Source organism: Azolla caroliniana, unplaced genomic scaffold (assembly GCF_043228905.1).
Source record: "Azolla caroliniana isolate FFs.n. ecotype wild unplaced genomic scaffold, voAzoCaro1.0.p SCAF_18, whole genome shotgun sequence".
Taxonomy (NCBI): domain Eukaryota; kingdom Viridiplantae; phylum Streptophyta; class Polypodiopsida; order Salviniales; family Salviniaceae; genus Azolla; species Azolla caroliniana.
The window spans coordinates 1558577-1577875 of NW_028230453.1; the positions used below are offsets into that span (position 1 = coordinate 1558577).

At 37.6% G+C, this 19299-nt stretch overlaps 1 protein-coding gene across 1 annotated transcript; it reads right to left on the reverse strand.

Moving 5' to 3' along the window:
• Positions 1-258: 258 nt before the first annotated feature.
• On the reverse strand, positions 259-18702 carry SEX1 (Pyruvate phosphate dikinase, PEP/pyruvate binding domain-containing protein). The gene is made up of 35 exons (XM_087333883.1): positions 18592-18702; positions 18408-18492; positions 13988-14282; positions 12894-12935; positions 12694-12806; positions 12511-12589; positions 12342-12433; positions 12110-12263; positions 11788-12009; positions 11349-11681; positions 9762-9872; positions 9584-9682; positions 9360-9491; positions 9192-9280; positions 8922-9056; positions 8654-8816; positions 8374-8463; positions 8098-8283; positions 4716-4778; positions 4377-4439; positions 4230-4289; positions 3951-4103; positions 3792-3875; positions 3531-3707; positions 3285-3391; positions 2967-3180; positions 2782-2885; positions 2376-2514; positions 2167-2292; positions 1898-2008; positions 1571-1669; positions 1302-1475; positions 1127-1219; positions 838-953; positions 259-760 (listed from the first exon to the last, which is right to left on the reverse strand). Exons 3-35 carry the CDS (start codon positions 14261-14263, stop codon positions 556-558), a joined length of 4404 nt encoding a protein of 1467 aa, XP_087190009.1. The 5' UTR covers positions 14264-14282; positions 18408-18492; positions 18592-18702; the 3' UTR covers positions 259-555.
• Between the last annotated feature and the right edge of the window lie 597 nt (positions 18703-19299).

The following is a 19299-nucleotide window of genomic DNA, read 5'->3' on the forward strand; positions in this document are numbered from 1 at the left end:
TCAAACTTACAAATAGGATAAAAGATTCTAAATCATCAATATACCATAAAACTTTTGCATCAAAATAAATACAAGCTGTATGTAAGCAAATATGTCTACCCATATGATACCTTTGCAAGAAAAGGACACATCATCAACACTTCAATCAACAAAGGTAACCCACGAGTGTTATTTTGTCACAGCTTGGCGTTGTTATTTAACAAACATTCGAATCTTTTTGTGTGTCAGTTACATCTTTGGACCAAATAATCCAAAAGATAAGACAACTATTGTATTTTAAATCTTATTCAAAAAATGAGCTTCTGTCAATCATCTCAATGTGAATGTTGCTAATATATCTTGGAATCAAATAATCCAATAAAGAAAACAAGCTCTTTTAATTGGAAGTTATTATGTTATATAGAATGATGATGATCAAAAGAATAACAAAAGATAAAAGTATGATCACTATATGAATAATATAATTGATCGTCCGATGTATAACCGAATATAACCTTCACCTTTCAGAACTAGGTGCATAAAACACTTGCTCGAGGGGAGAAAGGAAAAGAGAATTTACATTTGTGGCCTTGTTTGTACCAGATATAGTTCTCCATCCTTTATGACACCTTCGATATCCTGAGCAGATCCTAATAACTCCTCAACGGCTGCACCGGCTTCTGCAATCTTGGAAAGAATGGACTTCTGGAACCCATCATCTATCACCAATGGATCGATCGAATAATCTACTACTCTTTGCTCTTCCTCATCCATCGGAACACTGGAAAATGTAAAATCCATTTTATATTTTGCTTACAAAAGCATTTTCGAAAAACAATGCATACCAACAAACTTTACCTGTCATACAGCCCTGCTCCAGCATATCCTTCAAGATCTTCACCGTTAGAATCAGACCTAAAGATGATTGATTGTTTGATGAATAATCCGACACGCTTACTGGGAAATCCTGTTACCTGGTTTACACAAATAAACATGAAGTACATATAAGCATCTTCTTAACGCAACGAATCATTTGTGATGAGAGTTAATCGAATGTCCACAGCAAAGAAAATCATCGTGTGCATCTTTACATATATGCAACCCAATATGTTTCATTGCAGTAACATGTATAGCTTTTGCTACTTACTTGAGGATTTCTTATATCATTTTTCTTGGTAACAAAGCTTAAGGCACGACCAGCATAAGCACCAACCAAGGTCTCACCTAAACCTTTCACAATCTGAATCACACAAAGCATAGAGCTTAATTAAGACATAACAAAAGGTCTTGTAAGCATTCTGCATAAAATATATGCTTTCTACCTCTGCATAAATTTCTGAAGAGTCTTCGTTTGAAGGATTGGTTGTGTGTATAACAAAGGCATAATCTGCTCTGACAATTTCTTGCACCAGGACAGCCATACAAAGATCATTATGGTCTATTCTTGCTTTCCGTGTGCTGAAGTAAGCCCTCTCATTCCATTTCGAAGCCCAAACCTTATAAATAATTTCGAAGCCCTCTCAGTCATCTTATATGAACAAATAAACCGAAATTATAAAGATTTCCATGAAATTAATGTGCCTTTCCTCACCTTCCTGATTGCAGTCCATGCGCTTTCCCACCTCTGCTCTCCTTCATCACCAGGCCAAGGCATATTTGACTGTTTCATGACTGATCGGAGATCTTCAACCTATAACACAGTTACAGAATTTAATATTTAAGAAGAGTATTCTCTCCATATCGTTCATCGAAATAATAAGACATGGACATTGCAGTGTGCACACGCTAGCCACATAGACACAGAAAAGAAAACCCAAAATTACATTTTCAAAACTTCAATGAAACTCGAGATATAAAGAAAAGAAATATATTTTTTCCAAATAAATGTGATTGTAAACATAGAAATGTCTGTTCATACCAAATTAGGAGGTGCTTGAAGGCCCAAAACAGCCTTGCGGATCTCATGTAGTTTACTGAAGTCTCCCTTTTTCAAAGAATCTTCTAAATCCGAAATTTCGGCAGCAATATCCTACATTTGCAGCAATTGCTAGTTAATGTACTTGCACTTAAGTATACTACATGAGCACAGAGACATAAACATCATCAGCTCAAAATATTGCAAAAGAAATATTTCACTGTCATACTCACATATCTGATTTTCAAGACAAATTGAGTGAAACCACTAACCTTGTTTCTCTCCTCTGACAAGACTTTTTCAAAAACTCCGAATGGGATTGCAACTGATGTAGGAACTTTAATCCATGAAGGTAACTTACTTTTCAGGTTCGCAATGTTACGGGATTTTGCACCAACCTGTGAGGTGCATAAGTTTATCATCATTTGCTTATTGGAAAACAATACACACAAAATCATGTTTTTTCAAACTAGCCACGTACAAAGTCAATATCAAACTCATCTGCAGAAATTGCATACTTGCCCCTGAATGTTTTCTTATTTAAACTGATACCAGGGAAGGATTCATCAACAGTACTAGAGTTTGGACCCCCATTCGATATATCAGAATCACTGATTTCACTGCAATAATCTCAATATTAGACTCCCTGATATAAACTTGAAAAGGAATTTAAACCCATGCAAACATGTCTATGTAAATATCTATATGGCATAAAAATTTATTATAGATGGACGTTATTCCATGACTAAGAGCATCAAATCTCTATGTATTCCAAAAAATTCTAGGAAATAATATTACATGTCATGCTCAAACAATCCATACTATTTATAATCACGTGATCCAACAGCCAAACTCTCCAATGTCATCAGAGGATTATGAGTATTCACCTGTAAGTAATACCAGACGAGTGTGGTTGCAACCTAAAAAACATGCCCTTCTTACTCTGAAGATCACTAAAGACTTCCATATCAAAGCACGTAGCAAAACAAATCTGGAAAGAAGATCAAGCCATTTTGTTAGCTTCTTGCATTTTGTACTAAAAAAGGAATGCTCTATGTTACCCTCCACTTACCTTTCCATTTCGTGCTCTCACTGAAACGTGTGATAACACATCAGGCATATCTGGAGTGAGAACTGCAACTGCTCCATCTGGGATTTCTTCTTCACCTTTTACTTTGTTAGCCACCAGGATTGTTGGCTTACTATACACTTTTTCCTGCACATCTGCTAGATCACCTACGACCTCCACATAGCCACTAACTTCCACCGGACTGATAACTTGCCAGCTGAACAAAAAGTAGACAGTACTCGTTAAATTTCTACATATCAATAGTGTTCAATCAAGCAAATAGATGTGAACTGTGCGAGTAACCCTCTTTGTGATACCTACCTGCCCAGGTTGGCAGCAGCCCGTAATATGGGATCAATTCTGTTCAAGAGCTGAGACAGAGATGCCGCAGTACCAGACCGGATTATCTCCTCGGTAAAGATATCAATCTGTTTGCAATGACAGGAAATCCTAATACTTAAGCTCCTAAAATTTGCCAATCTTAAGGATAGATATTCGAATTTCCAATACTATACTCTACATTGATTTACATCTGGGAATAGATATAACAAGATGACTTTGACATACCGCCCACTGCTCAACTCCCAATAAACTTCCCAAATACTCAGCAGATGGTTGTAGCAACTTGTGGTAATGCTCAGCTTTATCTGCCAGTACCAACCTAGTACGATCCAATACTGCCTTAGCCCTGAGGGGCCACTGCTCACGGTTTCCTTTGCATGCCTCATGAACAGAACACCACTCCTGTATCAGGAATTCATTATATTGTTTGAGCATCTTTTCAACATTACATTTTCGTGATATTGTAAGAAGAATCCCATCTCTTGCCTTTAAACAGTAAACAAGCTCTTCATTACTAGAGGATGAAAGACACAGATTCTCAAGCACAATGGTTATCATGTAAATTATATCCTGCACCAATCAAATAGTAATTAGAGAGTCAACAATACTTTTATACATAAATGCTTGGTGCCATAGGTTGCATACCCCTGCAGAAGCATTACTCAGCCCTTCCAGGGCCCGCTCAACAGTTGTTCTGACTGTTGAATCAAGTGCCAAATCTAGAAAAATTATATCTCGTAATCGATTATGGGACTTCATGAGGGATGGGTGAAGCTCCCAGCGAGACTCAATTAGACCCTAGTAATCATAAGAATGATAAGAACACTTGCTTATTAACTATACACTAGCTTATTAATAACAATATGGAACAATGCTATCTTTGATTAAGTGGATGATTGACAGCTATATCTCAGGAAAGCTCACCTCCAAAAGAGGAATAATTTTCTTCACTTCCACATTATCCAACACAAACTCTAGAAGCATCTGGAATGTAGATCACACATCACTTATCACAATAACAAGATATTTCTCTTTTCATTCTTACAGAATACCAGAAAGCTGAAGACGTACCGGTAAGCTAGAAGACAGTCCTGAAATTGGATGAATTTTAACACCTCCCATAAAACCCTCTCCCTGCACAAATACATATATAAACACACCATAGAAATGAAAAATATGCATGCATTACCCATGCGAATAGAAATACAAAAACAACAGTGACACCCTTTGATAGTTAGCACCGCGGATTCTTAACTTTATGAAACAGCCATACAGACGTTTTTCTTCTTTGAAATGGGACAGGAAGAAATTACAATTATGGTTAGTGGAAGATCCGTTTTTTAATATATTGCAATGTGTTTCAAAACCAGAAAATTCCATAATTATAGAAAACGACGGATAAAGACAAACCTCTGCAGAATAGCCCATGCAACTAGCGATTGCAGATTCAAGGTCTGCTCCAGAATGAACTGCCTGGAAGAACAATAGCAAACCAGAAAAGAGAATGAAATTTAGAAAACTATGATTACTAAAGCAGGTACACAACTCTCAGAAATAAAGGAGCTAGACCACACTAACAATACTTAACAAACCTTGCATATCCTAAAAGGACAGAGAACGATGGGAAAATGTTAATTTGAATGATAGCAGAACTGCCTATCAACGATTCTAATATCCATTTGTTTGACAACTTATAATAGCAAAACCGAAAAGTTTGATTAGGAACTCAATCAGCTTTGTGCAAGTACAGCACCAATATTAGGTGCACAATTAGGTCAGGTTCAAAAGCACAATTGGGGCTTTGTGCAAGTACTCTAGGCTGATAATAAGTCAAAAATTACCTCCTCCAAAGAATGATATAAGTTTGATTAGGGACTCCATCAGCTAACCCACGATTGTAAGACTTAATTGCAATCAGAACAGACCAATTATAGAAGTACAGCACCAATATTAGGTGCAAAATTAGGTCAGGTTCAACAGCACAATTAGGGCTTTGTGCAGGTACTCTAATCTGATACTAAGGTTATAGTCAAAAATCACCTCCTCCAAAGAATGATATAAGTTTCATTAGGGACTCCATCAGCTAACCCAGGATTTAAGACTTATTTGCAATCAGGACAGACCAATTATAGAAGTACAGCACCAATATAAGGTGCTGTACATTACTACCTCTTCTTGTTATTCATAGATATCAATCTATGTCACATATCAGATTAACCAGCTACTACCAGTTACCTTGAGAACCATGCACCAGGCACAACACCATGATGGTTTCACTAAGCATTTTTACATGCCAATTAACACTTTTCTTCACATATATTTGTTTATAGTATCCAGAAGGCTGCTTACTTAATGAGTTGGGAATAGGATTGGGTCTCATTGATTTCCAGCATGAAAAGGAGTAAAGCATCAGTGCCATATAATGGTATAAAATAGAATCAATTTTTTATCCTCCATGAGGCCAAATTTGACCTATGAGACCAAGTAAACATATCCTCTTCAATATGACTCCTTCCTAAGATGGGAGGTTACTACTCTGTAGTAAAAACACTCTATGTGAAAATAATGCACGGACACATGTGCTCACTCTTCTTGGTGAAGATTTGAATATGGCACTTCAGTTATCGTGCCCGTCTAACAAGTCATCATACTTCTCGTAAATTATCTTTTAATGTTGGGCATGCAAGAAAAGATAGTCATCCTCTAGATTTTAATTGCATATCTTCATACTTGGTAGAACACTTACCTAGTAGTTGGAAAGATATAACAATGTATCAATATTCAAAAGGGGCGATCCCATGATATCTACCAATTATAATACTATCATGATTGGCCATTACTTGGTTAATTTATATGTCTTGATCCTAGAGTCAGAATTGAATGTATGGGCAGAGAGAAATATCTGTCATTCAGGTGAACAGGCAGGTTATTGAGCCCGGTGAGCCCTTATTGGGGAGGGAACAGCCCATAAAATGAGAATCTATTGTTGCTTGGTAGATTTCAGGAAGCCTTCAACGTTGGACTACATGCTCAGTTCGAGTAGATATGCAATGGGGAACCAACACACTATGAATTGGTGTCATAAAGAGTGCACACTGGTTGTTGGAGGGACTACAAAGACATCTCAATGCTTTAAAGTCATTTATGTTGGTCAACCTTGATGAAACTGAAGTGATAGTGTTTAACACCACTAAAGAATGGGTAACGAGATCAAAACTAGAATGCCTCTTGGGAGAAGAAAAGGTGGCATACATAAGATCCTGCACATATGTAGGAGTATCATTCACAAAGCCTTACTTCTCCCTACAGGAGGCTGCATGTGTTCTATTTTCTTGTGGTTGTTTGATACACTTGTCACGCCAACTCTTGTTTATATAGTAGAAATTTGAGGACCAACCCTTCATAGAGCAAATAATTGGACACATTTGGAGAGATCTTTAATCTCAATGATTGCCTGCACGAAAATGAGCAAAGAATCAGAGCCCCAAGATATAATCCTGAAAGACATTCAAGCAGCCCCATCAGTGAACACTATCCAACGGATTTGAGATAATTAAGATTGGCGGTCATCAAAAAAGCTTGCTGAACATCGAGATAATCATTGTTGGTATGCTGAAATGCAAGAATTGTTCCAATTACATGGCATGAGTATAAATGCACTACCTCCACTCCAATATAGCTTGGATTCTCCACACCTAAACATGACTAAAGCGGAAAAGAATGGAGTGATTTCAACTAATATCATTAAATTGAATATTGAAAGAACATGGATCAGTCCCACAACATCTCCTGGTCGGAACATGGCCTACTATAAGGCACTCATTTTATACACGTCACAAGATGGATTTATTATCAACCCTTCTTATATGGATATGCATTTATCTAATTCACTCCACAGTATGATAGCACAACTCAAGACCTGTTCAAATCAGTTGGAAATTGAGATAGGCCGACATGCATACAAAACTACAGATGGGCGAAACTGCCAACTGTGCCAAGAGGTGAAATCAGAAGAACAGTATATCTGCCGTTATGCCTCTTTAAACAAGACTTTGGCCCACTATGCAAGGTAATGGAATATGATGGTCAATAGAACTGTTCTTGATGGAGTTCAAGAGACATAGAGAGAAGTTGAAGGACAACAATACGACCACAACAGCCAACTGAGCACAATCATGACTTGCTTTAGCTCCATCACTCATGCTACAAGTCAATCAAGAGACACACAAGTGGTGTCTCAACCAGGACACTCGAAAGAGGTTGCAATGGATAAGGCAATACCAAAGTGTTGGCATGTAAGCACACCACCAGTACCACAGGCCGTCACCCTTGTCATCCACAAGTAAAAGCCAATATCATCCAGAAGTGACAGTGTTTCCCTCACTTCAGAGATCTGAAAAGACAAGTACATTTTGGAGTGGGACCTAGAGAATAGGCAAGTTTGCAGAATATTCTGAACACTTCCCTGAGAGTATTTGATACTACCAGTACATGAATGCTCTATTTGCAACAGTGTACACAGAGATATCCATATGTTGATTTCTCCACTTTCAAGTTTAACACATAACATGGATGATATTTTCTCAGGGTTCTAACCATATTATTTTAAACTGATGTACCAAACTGTGTTTGCCATACGGAAAACTATGATAGTGATGGGAGGATCTGAGAAATTTACCAGTATGGAGCATGCGATTGACCACAATTACATATAGGTGCCACCATAAATTAGAGACTTAGGCGCAGAAACCACACAATCCCAAAAAGAAAAAGAAAAAGAAAAAAGAAATACCTTCAGTGTCTTTAGATAAGCTGTCAAATCTCTAATGAGGCCTTCCTTCTGATCTGGTCTAAAGCGAGGCTCTGACACAATGGGTCTGTCATAACTTTTAAGCCGTTCCTTTGTAACACCATTAGAATTTAAGGTTTTCCAATAAACACTCATATCCAAATCACTCTTAACATAGTCAAGGAGAGCCTGAAAGGAAAATGGTAATAGATAAGCAACTATAGCTGAAAAATAGAATTGATATTACACATTCTGGAAACAAAGCATTGAAATGAAAACCTGACAAATCACAACATCGTCTGGGCTTGTATTATTGTGAAGCTTTTGGTGCCATTCTTCCATCATTCCTCCCTTGCAATCATTCTTACGCTGGAGTCAGAAACACAGACAATTATTGAAAATTTGATAAACATTATCACTGGTCCGTATCAGAGTATGTTGGCAGCAACCATGAAAATGGTTACCCATCAAAAGATTCATGAGAAAAGATGAATTTGAGAAGAGATTTTTGGAAGGAAGATGCCTACTTAAGAAGCAAAACAAGCTGAGAAAAAGTTACCTGTACTACAAGAATCTCATCTCTTATACGCTGGCCCACGTCACCTTCTCCTCCTCGACCAACTGTAGACAAAATAATCCTTACAAGCTCTTTCTCTGACGGTTGGTCTTGAAAAATACCTTCAAGTAAACTTGTAACACGATCTTGGGCAGCACTAATCTCTCTGCAATATGGAAACAGAAAAACTTGTTCACTCACATCCAATCAGTTAGATTGGTCATATCATCTGTTTTCTCTCAACCACTAAATAAAATGCAAAAACACTCACCGAGGCTTAACATTATAATTTTTATTCCAAATAAGCTGACGAGTAGCCATAAACCTCATCCAGACAAGAATCCCTACTAGAGGTAGTTGTCCTCTACCCTTTGCATTATTGACCAGATTTGCGGCTATATTAAATCTGTGCAAAGGAGAGGGCATGAATAAGAATAGTTCTGTGCAGAGGAGAACCAACTCCAAAGCTCTTTCAACTATGAAAGCCCACCCCAGTAGTGAACCACCAGTATATTGACTACCCCATTAACCCAACACAAACCTGTGCATCAAAGACCTCTCTGCATCACTTTCAGAATTTGCTATTTCATCAAGCATCCATTTTGCAGTTCCTTCACCATTTCCTAGTTCCTGTGACACAATTAAATTTTGAAAACTATAAAGTAATTCCCATATGTATATCATATTTTATCAAACAAGATTTGGGCACCTTTCTTGGCTTCTTTTCTGCCTCTACAGAAATGTAGAAGTCTGAACCATTATTTTTAATCCAAGATTCGCCGGATCGCAGAACAAATGGGATGCCCATGATTCCACAGTCCTTAATCGTGATATCCAATGCCTGAAATCATCTGGTGAATAAGTTCCAACTGTAAAGGGGGGTAGACAAACTTGATGTGCGTATGAACTAGAAGAGTTTTGGTGAATTGCAACCTGAAAAGATGAGTCTCCAGCAAAACCATTCTCAAATACTGTCTCACAGGAACCTTCAAGTGCTGTAGAGTTGGGAGGAATTATAGAGGTTGGAGGGCACTGTTGCAAGAAACATTAACAACTTGGCCTTCAATTTATCCCCTCTTTGATGGCAACCACATCGATTTTCAAATATTACCTGCCACTCTCCCTTATTTAATTTTGAAACTCCCCAATGAAGAATGAGTGGCTCTCTTACATCTGATGCAAACCATATGCGCACAGTTTCTTCTTGTGTGGTTGCCAACACCTGACAGATCAGAAATAACAGCTCTCTTTCCCTCATTTTAAAGACCATTTGGCCTCTTAAAAGACGTTAATATAACCTTCTTTCTTTCACATTCTTATAGGCCATCTTAAGAATCATTCAGCCACATGCATTAAGATCATTACAATAGTTCTTTACGAAACATAGAGCATTAGTGTGGATAACATGAATTCACCCATATTTGTAATCATCATTTGTCTCATGGGTTAATTTTTTACTTTAGTAGACATTAATGTTTCTTGCTTGCAGATATCCAGCTCCAAGAACCATGGACTAAATTGTGGTTATTTGATACAATTAGCACCAACTCTAGTTTACTGCGTAGAAATATGGGGATTCGCCTTCATCAGGCTCATAACTGGACAGATATAGAGAAATCTTTAGTCAAGATGATTGCTTGTATGATAAGGAACAAAGCACCAGTATAATCCAAGCGCAGATGAGAGCAGCGCCAAAACTGACTAAGGCATTATTCCAATCAGTGACTATTGTCCAACGGATTTGGGAGCTCCTTAAGAAAACATACTCAAGATTGGCATTCGGGTTATTAAAGCAGCTGGCTGAAAATGGAGAGAATCCTTGTTGGTATGCTGAAATGCAAATGGTTCCAGTCACATGGTAATGCACTACCACATTGCAATATAGCTTATAAGGATACACGTCTATCTCATGCCCTTTGTAGTGTGATAGGGCAGCTCTGGACCTCTTCACATCAATTAGGAACTGAGATAAGTTGATATGAAAGCAAACCTACGGAATAACTGTGCTATTCGGGAGTGGAATACAAGTTGTCTGCCAATGTGGTGTTTTTTATGAAATTGGATATGCCAACTGTGCTATCGGGGGGTGGAATCAGAAGAACACTTTATCTGCCAATATGGTGTTTTTTATGAAATAAGAGGGAGAACCAAGACACTCGAATGGGGTAACAATTGATCAGGCAATAGAGTGTCGGGCACATAGGCAACAGCCATCTGGACACAGCTTCATCATCCTTGTCACTGGCAAATAAAGGTCATTATCACCTGGCACCAAAGGGATTTGCTAGTGCTGGGAAAATCCTTATAGTAGGGATCTTCAATACACACAAACTATAGTCATAAATGGGAAGTGAACAGAAAGAATTAGCTGACGCAAGATTACAAATTAGGTACGAATACAGGTCATGATTCAGGCAGTTATTGATAAGCCACCATTCAGAAACAACATGGATATCGATTGAAAAAGACCATAATGGAAATTATTGGGTTCCAAAGAGCTCACAAAGCAAACGTACCAAACAAAAAATGAAAACCTACATCTGTAAGCACTTTTTGCTTATGCATTTTCCAATCCACGCATGCTCTTCACCAGTATATAATGACAGAATTCCATGAGTGCATGTGAATGTAATATTATCTGTTGCATGTAGTCGAGAAGAAAGTTTCAAAACAGATTGTCAGAAAATATGAAAATTACCAATAAATTGCCTCTATCAAGCTTGAATAACATTTTTTGCAATATCTCCCCGTGATTAACTCCTTCAGCAGCCAGCTCAAGTGGTGTTGGTTCCTTTGAGGAAGACAAAGGAGCAAAATCCAGGCTTTCAGTTTCTTCATGGGAATCTATAAGCTCTCCAAAGTCACGTTTTTTCCTCTGTATAGTTTGAAGCTGTTTCTTTTTTGGCTTTGCAGTTTTCTTGCTTCTCTTTAAACTTTCCGGATCAACCTTTAACCTCTTGTACACATCCTTTATGGATACCCCACTTAAGATCTCATTTTCCAAATCTTTACGTGCTGCTTCAAATTCTTTCTACAGACAACAATCAGCAGGGCTTATTTAACATTTCAAATTGGTATCCCTTTAATTGTCATAAGTGCCAGTGTAATGCAATAATGAGTCTAGTAAGAGGAATTACAAGTTGTTCTTCAGCAGTATAATTTGGCTTCCCAGCTTTTTCCCATCTTACAAAAGATTGCACCTGTATCAAATCATCTGGGATTTCTGATCCAGAAGTTGATGCATCAAGAGTGTCCTTGACACTTCCTTCAGTTTTAAGCAACCGAGCCTTCAACGCATCAAGGGAAATTCCATTTGCCACTTCCTCTTGTAATTCCCTCCTAGCTTTCTCATACTCCTCCTACAGGCAAATCAGCATGCAAACAGGTTTGATTTCTTAAAGTTTGTACAAACAACGAGAGTTGTATCTCAGTAAGTGACTCATAACACATGAAGCAAACCTTTTGTTGCTCTATTGAGTAGTTTTGTTTCCCACTTCTCTCCCACCTCAAATATGATTGAACTTGCACAAGCTCCTCAGGTACAAGTACATTTGACAGATCAGTGGTTAGTTCAGGAAACAGCACCCTGAAATTTCCTCCTTGGAATTTAAGCCTGCAAAACCATGATTTACCTGTTACTGCATAGTGCAAACGAATTATTTATTATAATAGAAAAAAACTGTATTCTCACCATTGATTGTTCGAATCATCCTTCACTATGAATTCGATTGCATCAAACTTTATTTCGTGTACTTCAATCGTCAGGAATGCAGCATCCCCAGACTATAGGGGACGATAATGTTATAACTCTGCCATTCTAAACCTCTTAAAGCCTCAGATTATAGATGGGAAACTGTTACCTTGCGAAAAGGAGTCTGTAAGGCTTCATTTTGAAATTCCCTTGTGCCATCTGGATATTTTGATGGAAGCTTCCATTTTCTGAAAGAATAGAAATAAGAGAAATTTTGCACATTCAATAATTGGCAGCCTCCACAGCCTAGAGAATATAATATCACTCGAGACAAGAACTGAGGAAGGAGAACCTGCTCCCAGGCTGTGTCAGACCCCAATGAAGTAACGGTGATTCGAGATAACAGTTACCAATCTGAAATTCAAGTATTGCTCTGGACCCCTCCCCTGCACCCATCACCTTTACCTATCAGAACAAACGTTTTCCATATATGAGGGGGATTTTCCAAGAAAACGAGAAAAATAAAATATAATAGATGATTCATCTCCAGACCTTCAACTGCAATCCTCCATCCAGAACATGTTCTTGAGAGTTCTGTATTACGAAAACAAGGTCAGCACTGAACAATTTTTGTCGAACTTAATCAGAAAAAGGGAGCCTAAAGGAAGTACATCTTCACGAATTAACTATGTTTTATACTGTACGTTGTTGACACAAGGGTTTGACAATAACAGCCACACATACTTAAGAGATTTTTTTGAGCTATTTGTGAACCTCAACTGGTTTGGAGCTTTTGTTGTGATAAATTTCTCTTCTTCTTTTACATATCATTTTGGGTTATTTATTTCGTACAGTTGGTATAGAGTCAATTCATCCACAAACCTTACTACCAGCAAAACCCTAGAGATTGATTGTTGCTATTGGAATATTCTTTTTATTTGATTTATCAAATGGTTGTGACACTACTTTAATGCCTAGTTACACAAGGACCGTTATATAAATTTCGTTGCTCTTTGCTGAGCACCTTAGAATATGTAAATTCCTTTTACTTGATGTATCAAATGGTAGTAACACTTCTTTCATGCCTAATTGTTAAACTTGGAAAATTATGTAAATTCAACGCAATTAGAGGTATTTAAATCTTCCATATCCATTGCTACCATAGTTGGTTGATTATGGAGTTGGATGGGAACCTTAGCCAATCAACTGTCCTCATTTTGTGGAATTAGATGGGAGCCTATAGCAACCTAACCAACCCACATAGGGAGGCCAACAGCCAGCCATCTAATCCAAGTTGGACTTCCCTGTCATTTACTTATCCAGCTTCATCCATCTAGGTTTCACCTATCTAGCTTCAGACATGTACAGATTCTCTGTTTTGTATGTTCATTTGATCCCATTCATGAAGCTTCTTACCCTCCCAAAGGTAGCTCATAAATTTGCACTCTTTCCTCTGGGTTTATTACAAGGTCATTCTCTTTTATTACAATGTTGAAGAAAGGCGTTCAATTCATCATATGGGATGCTAAGAACAGCTTCATTCCTTTTATGATCATTAACTTCTTGAAGCAAAAACATAAACATTAGCATTTGACATCAAGATAGTGTAGGTCGCAGTTTTGTAAATGCAATGAGTTTATGATCACCTCGATTGGAGCTATAATAACTGCGCACGGATTACAGATTGATCTGTCTTCATGAGATTGTGAGTTTTTTCCATTCTCGAAAACCATTGCAGAACCAAAGAAATCCTTTTCGAATTTATGGTTTATGCCTTGGTTATATAAATACACTCGTGAGTTTTTTGAATGGCAGCTGCGGCCATGGATTATATTTGCTGCTTGTGCCGTTCCCCTGCTAGCATCTGCAGGTGTGAAAATAGGTGCTGCATGCAGATTTGCGGAGAGTCCACTACACAACATCGTGTTGAAAGACGTAAATCTGCATAATGAACAAATTGATGTTAAAACCCAAAAATTTGATATAACTTTCAGATTGGACCTCAACATTCAAGAAAATTAGCTCTGTTTTTATTTCCATCATGAAACTCATAGTACTTCTCCTTCATCCAGATATTTTTCTTTGGTTATAATTATAGAGGAAAGCATTCTCCAATAGCAAGTAAAACTTAACTAGTGTAGCCTCTGCCCAAGATATTCAAATCTCTTACATGAGACAATAACGAAAATATATACAACACTGAGAGATGCCTCTTATAACCAGTTCATATAAAACTATGGCATGCAACCGGTGGAAATCTTCATAACTTTGTACATGCACATCTTAAAACTTTGTATAAACCTCTTGAGTCACACAAGCAGTGGTCAAAATGCAAATGGAATCTATTTGTGATACCAATGTGAAACAATTCGATGGTAATAGGCTAGAACTGAGGCCTTAATCTCATAAAAAATTACCCCACCACCACTATTAGTAAGATTGGGGATTGTGCCCAACAAAATGTATGGTTATGCATCATAGTGTCGCCCCAGAAATTTCCTGGGCCCTCATGGAAACTCCTTTAAGCCATAATGATCTTAAATGAAGTTCTACCCAAAGACCAAGTACAAGTAGTGATAGTCACATGACAATACAGGCCCTGCATCTCAACCAGCACAAGAATACGTGTACACTTTCTAAGTCTGAGTCTCCATAGAAATGGAAATCGCTCAATCCGCTCCCTAATTGGACAAGACTCTCGCACATTACGCCCACTACATTAAGAATACCATTGTTCTGAATGCACTTTCTGTTACAAAGGCATGCTTGCTTCCTTGGGCAATGCCTTATGAGGCTAGCAAAGTTCTTTGGCCGAGAAATCAGCTCAGTTGGCTGGCATTTTGCAATCCTTTAAAGACAAAAAAACAACTTGGTGTTTGCATTTTATTGGGCACCTTACAGAGACATAATGCACATGTGTGGACCAAAGATATAACTGTGCAAATGAGATAATCACATGTTTTCCTTTATTGTGATTTGTTGTTCTCAAAGACTTAAGATGTAATCTCTTGTTTGGTCTTATAGGCTATTTTGGCCTCTTAAAAGAAGTTAATATTTCTTTCTTTCTTTCTTTCTTTCTTTCTTTCTTTCTTTCTTTCCTATGGTTTCTATTATGCTAAATGCAATCAACTAGCCAGCTATATACACTCGTTATATCACTGGTATGACAAGCATCAATCTCCTCACACATGTTATGCCTTGGAATCCTTTGTCTGATCCAGCTGGGTCATCACTACTAAGGCAGTTCTTATTTACATGTTGCCACATGTCAGCCAAATAGTTGGCCTGAAAGATAAGTATTTCATGTCCTGAAAATTGGTTTCAGAGTTAGTATCCTCTGGAACGTGGACTGGCAGGCATGATATTTGTTTTTCGGATATTCGTTAAAACTTGGTTTCTCATCTAGATGTATTCAAGCACAGTAAGCTTAAGGTCTAAGCTGATATTTATAAAAGAAACGTCCAGGTGGATGTTGAAGCTAATAGATGATCATCTTAAATCTTGAGTTAGATCAACATACACATAGGCACATTAAATGGTCATGTTAGATCATGAAGTAGCATCAGCATAAACATAGACATATCAACGTGAAGGTTAAAGACGCACATAGATATGAAGAGAACATGCAAAAGAAGAGTCTGATTATTTATAAATTATGTCGTAACATTGTACATGGACACAGGATAGTTCACAAAAATTCGGGAACCTCAACCAGCTTATGTTACAAACGAGGGATACAACTTCCCTAACCTCAAGCATAGTCACAAATGTGCTTACAACCTATTTGTAATCTGATTACAACTTAGCACATTCCAATCGTTTTCCATGGTAATGTGCTTCATATATGCACATGTGGTCTTTTAAACATATATTCCTTTTGTCTCACCACCTACCTATACTAGACTTGAAACCTTCCAAGCATCACCAAATCTGATAAGTATGACCAGCAAATAAAACAAAGCTCCACGTCCTCCTGCCTAAGCATTTATCTTTAACCTAAAGCATAATATTATCCACACCGCTCTATCTTTGAGACATTATCCTGATGCTCATCATGGTCATTATACATGCATGTTCATCAAGGCCATAATCCTAATGCTTTTACATGCATGTTGAGATGGTATGTTAATGACCAAATTATCAATGCTTGAATCATCATAAACTGAAAGAATTTTCTCAGTACATGAACCTTCATTGTTTGAGCATATTTCCTCACGACAAGCATTTCAACACACTCCGTATAAATATTGTACACATTTCTTAACAATAGACCACTCTTAGCTACCAGTGAAATCAATATTGTTCTTTCCATTGCCACACTTATATTGCATCTAGGCCCTCATCATGATCATTTTCCTATTGTGTTTGTATGTGTCTTGTATAGCAATGACCAATTCATGAATGTTGGTCAGATCCAGCTGCATTGACAGGTCCCTTGACCTAATAGATCTCAATGTGCTCATGGCAAGAGGTATCAGTAAGATAATGTTGATTGCATCTAATCCCTCATTAAGGTTATTATTCTAATTCTTTTAGATGCATTTTGTATGACTAATTGACTATTGTCTAAAACTTCAGATATCATTGGGCATCGATATGGAACAAGGTTCCTGACCACAAGGATCTCAAGGTACTCATACCAAGAGATATCAGTAAGGTCAATGTTGGTATTTCCATCACCACAATTAGATTGTATGTAAAACCTTGTCGATATTATTATCCTAATGATTTTACATACAACTTGAAATGATATGCAATGACCAACTCATGATTGAGTGAATCTTCAGATACGAAATATTATCCTTCAGTAAATGCATCTTCGGATATCAAGCATATTACCTCAGTAGATGCACCTTCAGTAACATCTGGGCAACGATATCAGACACATTTTTGGACAAAATGGATCTCAACATATTCAAGCCTAGATACATAGGTGAAATTAGTTATTGTTCTTCCATTTCCATGGTTAGATTGAATTAAAAACGTCTTAGACATATTTGATAACACTTGAGCCCTTTACATACAGAAAAATCACTCAAAATGCCGTCAAGTCTATCATTGTAATGCATTTATATGCCTCCTGGGATGGTATGGAAACAATCAATCAGTGAATGCATCATCTTCATTTACTGACCATATTCCCTTACTACATGCATCTTCACCCACTTGGGGACTCCACAGTGAAATTGAGTGAATTCTGTGACCTTTGGATCCTGAGGCACTCTGGCCTTTAAATATCAGTGTTCTTCCCGTTTCCATGGTTAGATTGCATTTTTTAACCTCATCAAATTCATTACCCCAATTCTTTTCACATGCATCTTTATATGATTATTGGGAAGGCCAATCCATGAAGACCTCATCTTCATATAGTTAGCATAATCTCTCACACATGCACCATGACTATCAGTGTTCTTCCCGTTTCCACGGTTATGTTACATGTAAAACCTCACCAAATCCATTATCCTAATGCTTTTCGACCGCATCTTTAAATGGTTATTGGGTAGAGCAATCCATGAAGACCTCGTCTTCATATATCTCATACATGCACCTTCAGAAAGTACTCAAACCTATAGATATCAGTGAGATCAATGCTGTTCTTTGCATAATCCACAGTTATATTGCATCAAAGAGCGCATTGAACCCATAAAATGTTATAGCACTGAACGATTCATGAATCCTTCATCTTCACATAATGGGCATATTTACTTTAATATACAAACATTCATGAATCTTTTCATCTTCCTTTTCGGAATGTATTCGAGCTTATGCATTTTAGTGAGATCAAAGCTTTTTCTTTCAATTCACATAGTTTGATTGCATCTAAACCCTCATCATTGTGAGCATATTATCTCAATACATGAGCAAGGTCTATAGATGTCAGTTAGATCAGCAGTGTTATTTCCGTATATCCATACACATAGATCGCTCATAAAAACCCTCTTTAGGAACGTTCATCGCATCCCCTTGCTTCAAGATTAGACATAATAATGTGCAAATGTAAAGAGGAAATAAAGAACATTTCTAAACGACAGGAATTACATGAGAGAGAAATATGAAAGTAAATACCAGGGGGGAAAAGAGAGAGATAAGATCCTGTTGGGGATGAAGATCAGCAAATGAGATGGTTGGCAACTCTTCCAAACAGAAAAACCTGAAAAAACAAAAAGAAAGAGATGGAAAGGGGGGTTGAAACAGGGGATTGTAAAAAAACAGAGAGATTTAGGGAAAGCAGAGGAGGTGGAGGACAGACCAAAACAGAGATATTTACTGATCAAGAAGAAGAAGAAGAAGAATGGAGGGAAATGAGAAGTGGAATGAAGCTGATATTACTACAAAAGAAAAACAGTTCAATTTTAAAAAGAAAACAAAAAACAAAATCAGGAAGAATCTGTGAAAGAGAGAGAGAGAGAGAGAGAGAGAGAGAGAGAGAGAGACAGGGAAGATTTTTTTTTTTTCTTCCTCTTTTTACTCCTCCTTCTTCTGATTTTCTCCTCCTCTTTCCTCTCTTCCTTTTTCTTCTCCCTTCTTTTTTGTTCCTCCATTTTCTCTCCCCTTTTTTTAACTGAGTTTTTTTTATGATCTTTCTCTCTTTTCTTTTCTTTTCTTTTCTTTTCTTTTCTTTTCTTTTCTTTTTTTGATTGTGTGCTTTGCCTTCCCCTGTTTTCTTAGTTTTTGTTTTCCTCTGTTTTTTTTTTGTGGGGAAGGGGGGGGGGGGGGGTGCATCCCAGATATTTTGCATAGCTCATTAGAGTCTACTTTAGAACTGAGTTTTGAGTGTATATGTGCCACATGCATGTTATCTCTATATCCTCTGGCATCCACCCGTTCCGCCTCACCTGCCTGCCTGTCTGCCTCGCCCATCCCAGTAGCCTCATGTCACCCAAATCATCGCCTCGCCCAGAGCCTCCCTAAAGAGAGACTCCCTGCAATTGTTTGTTTGCTTGTGTGATGCACGCTC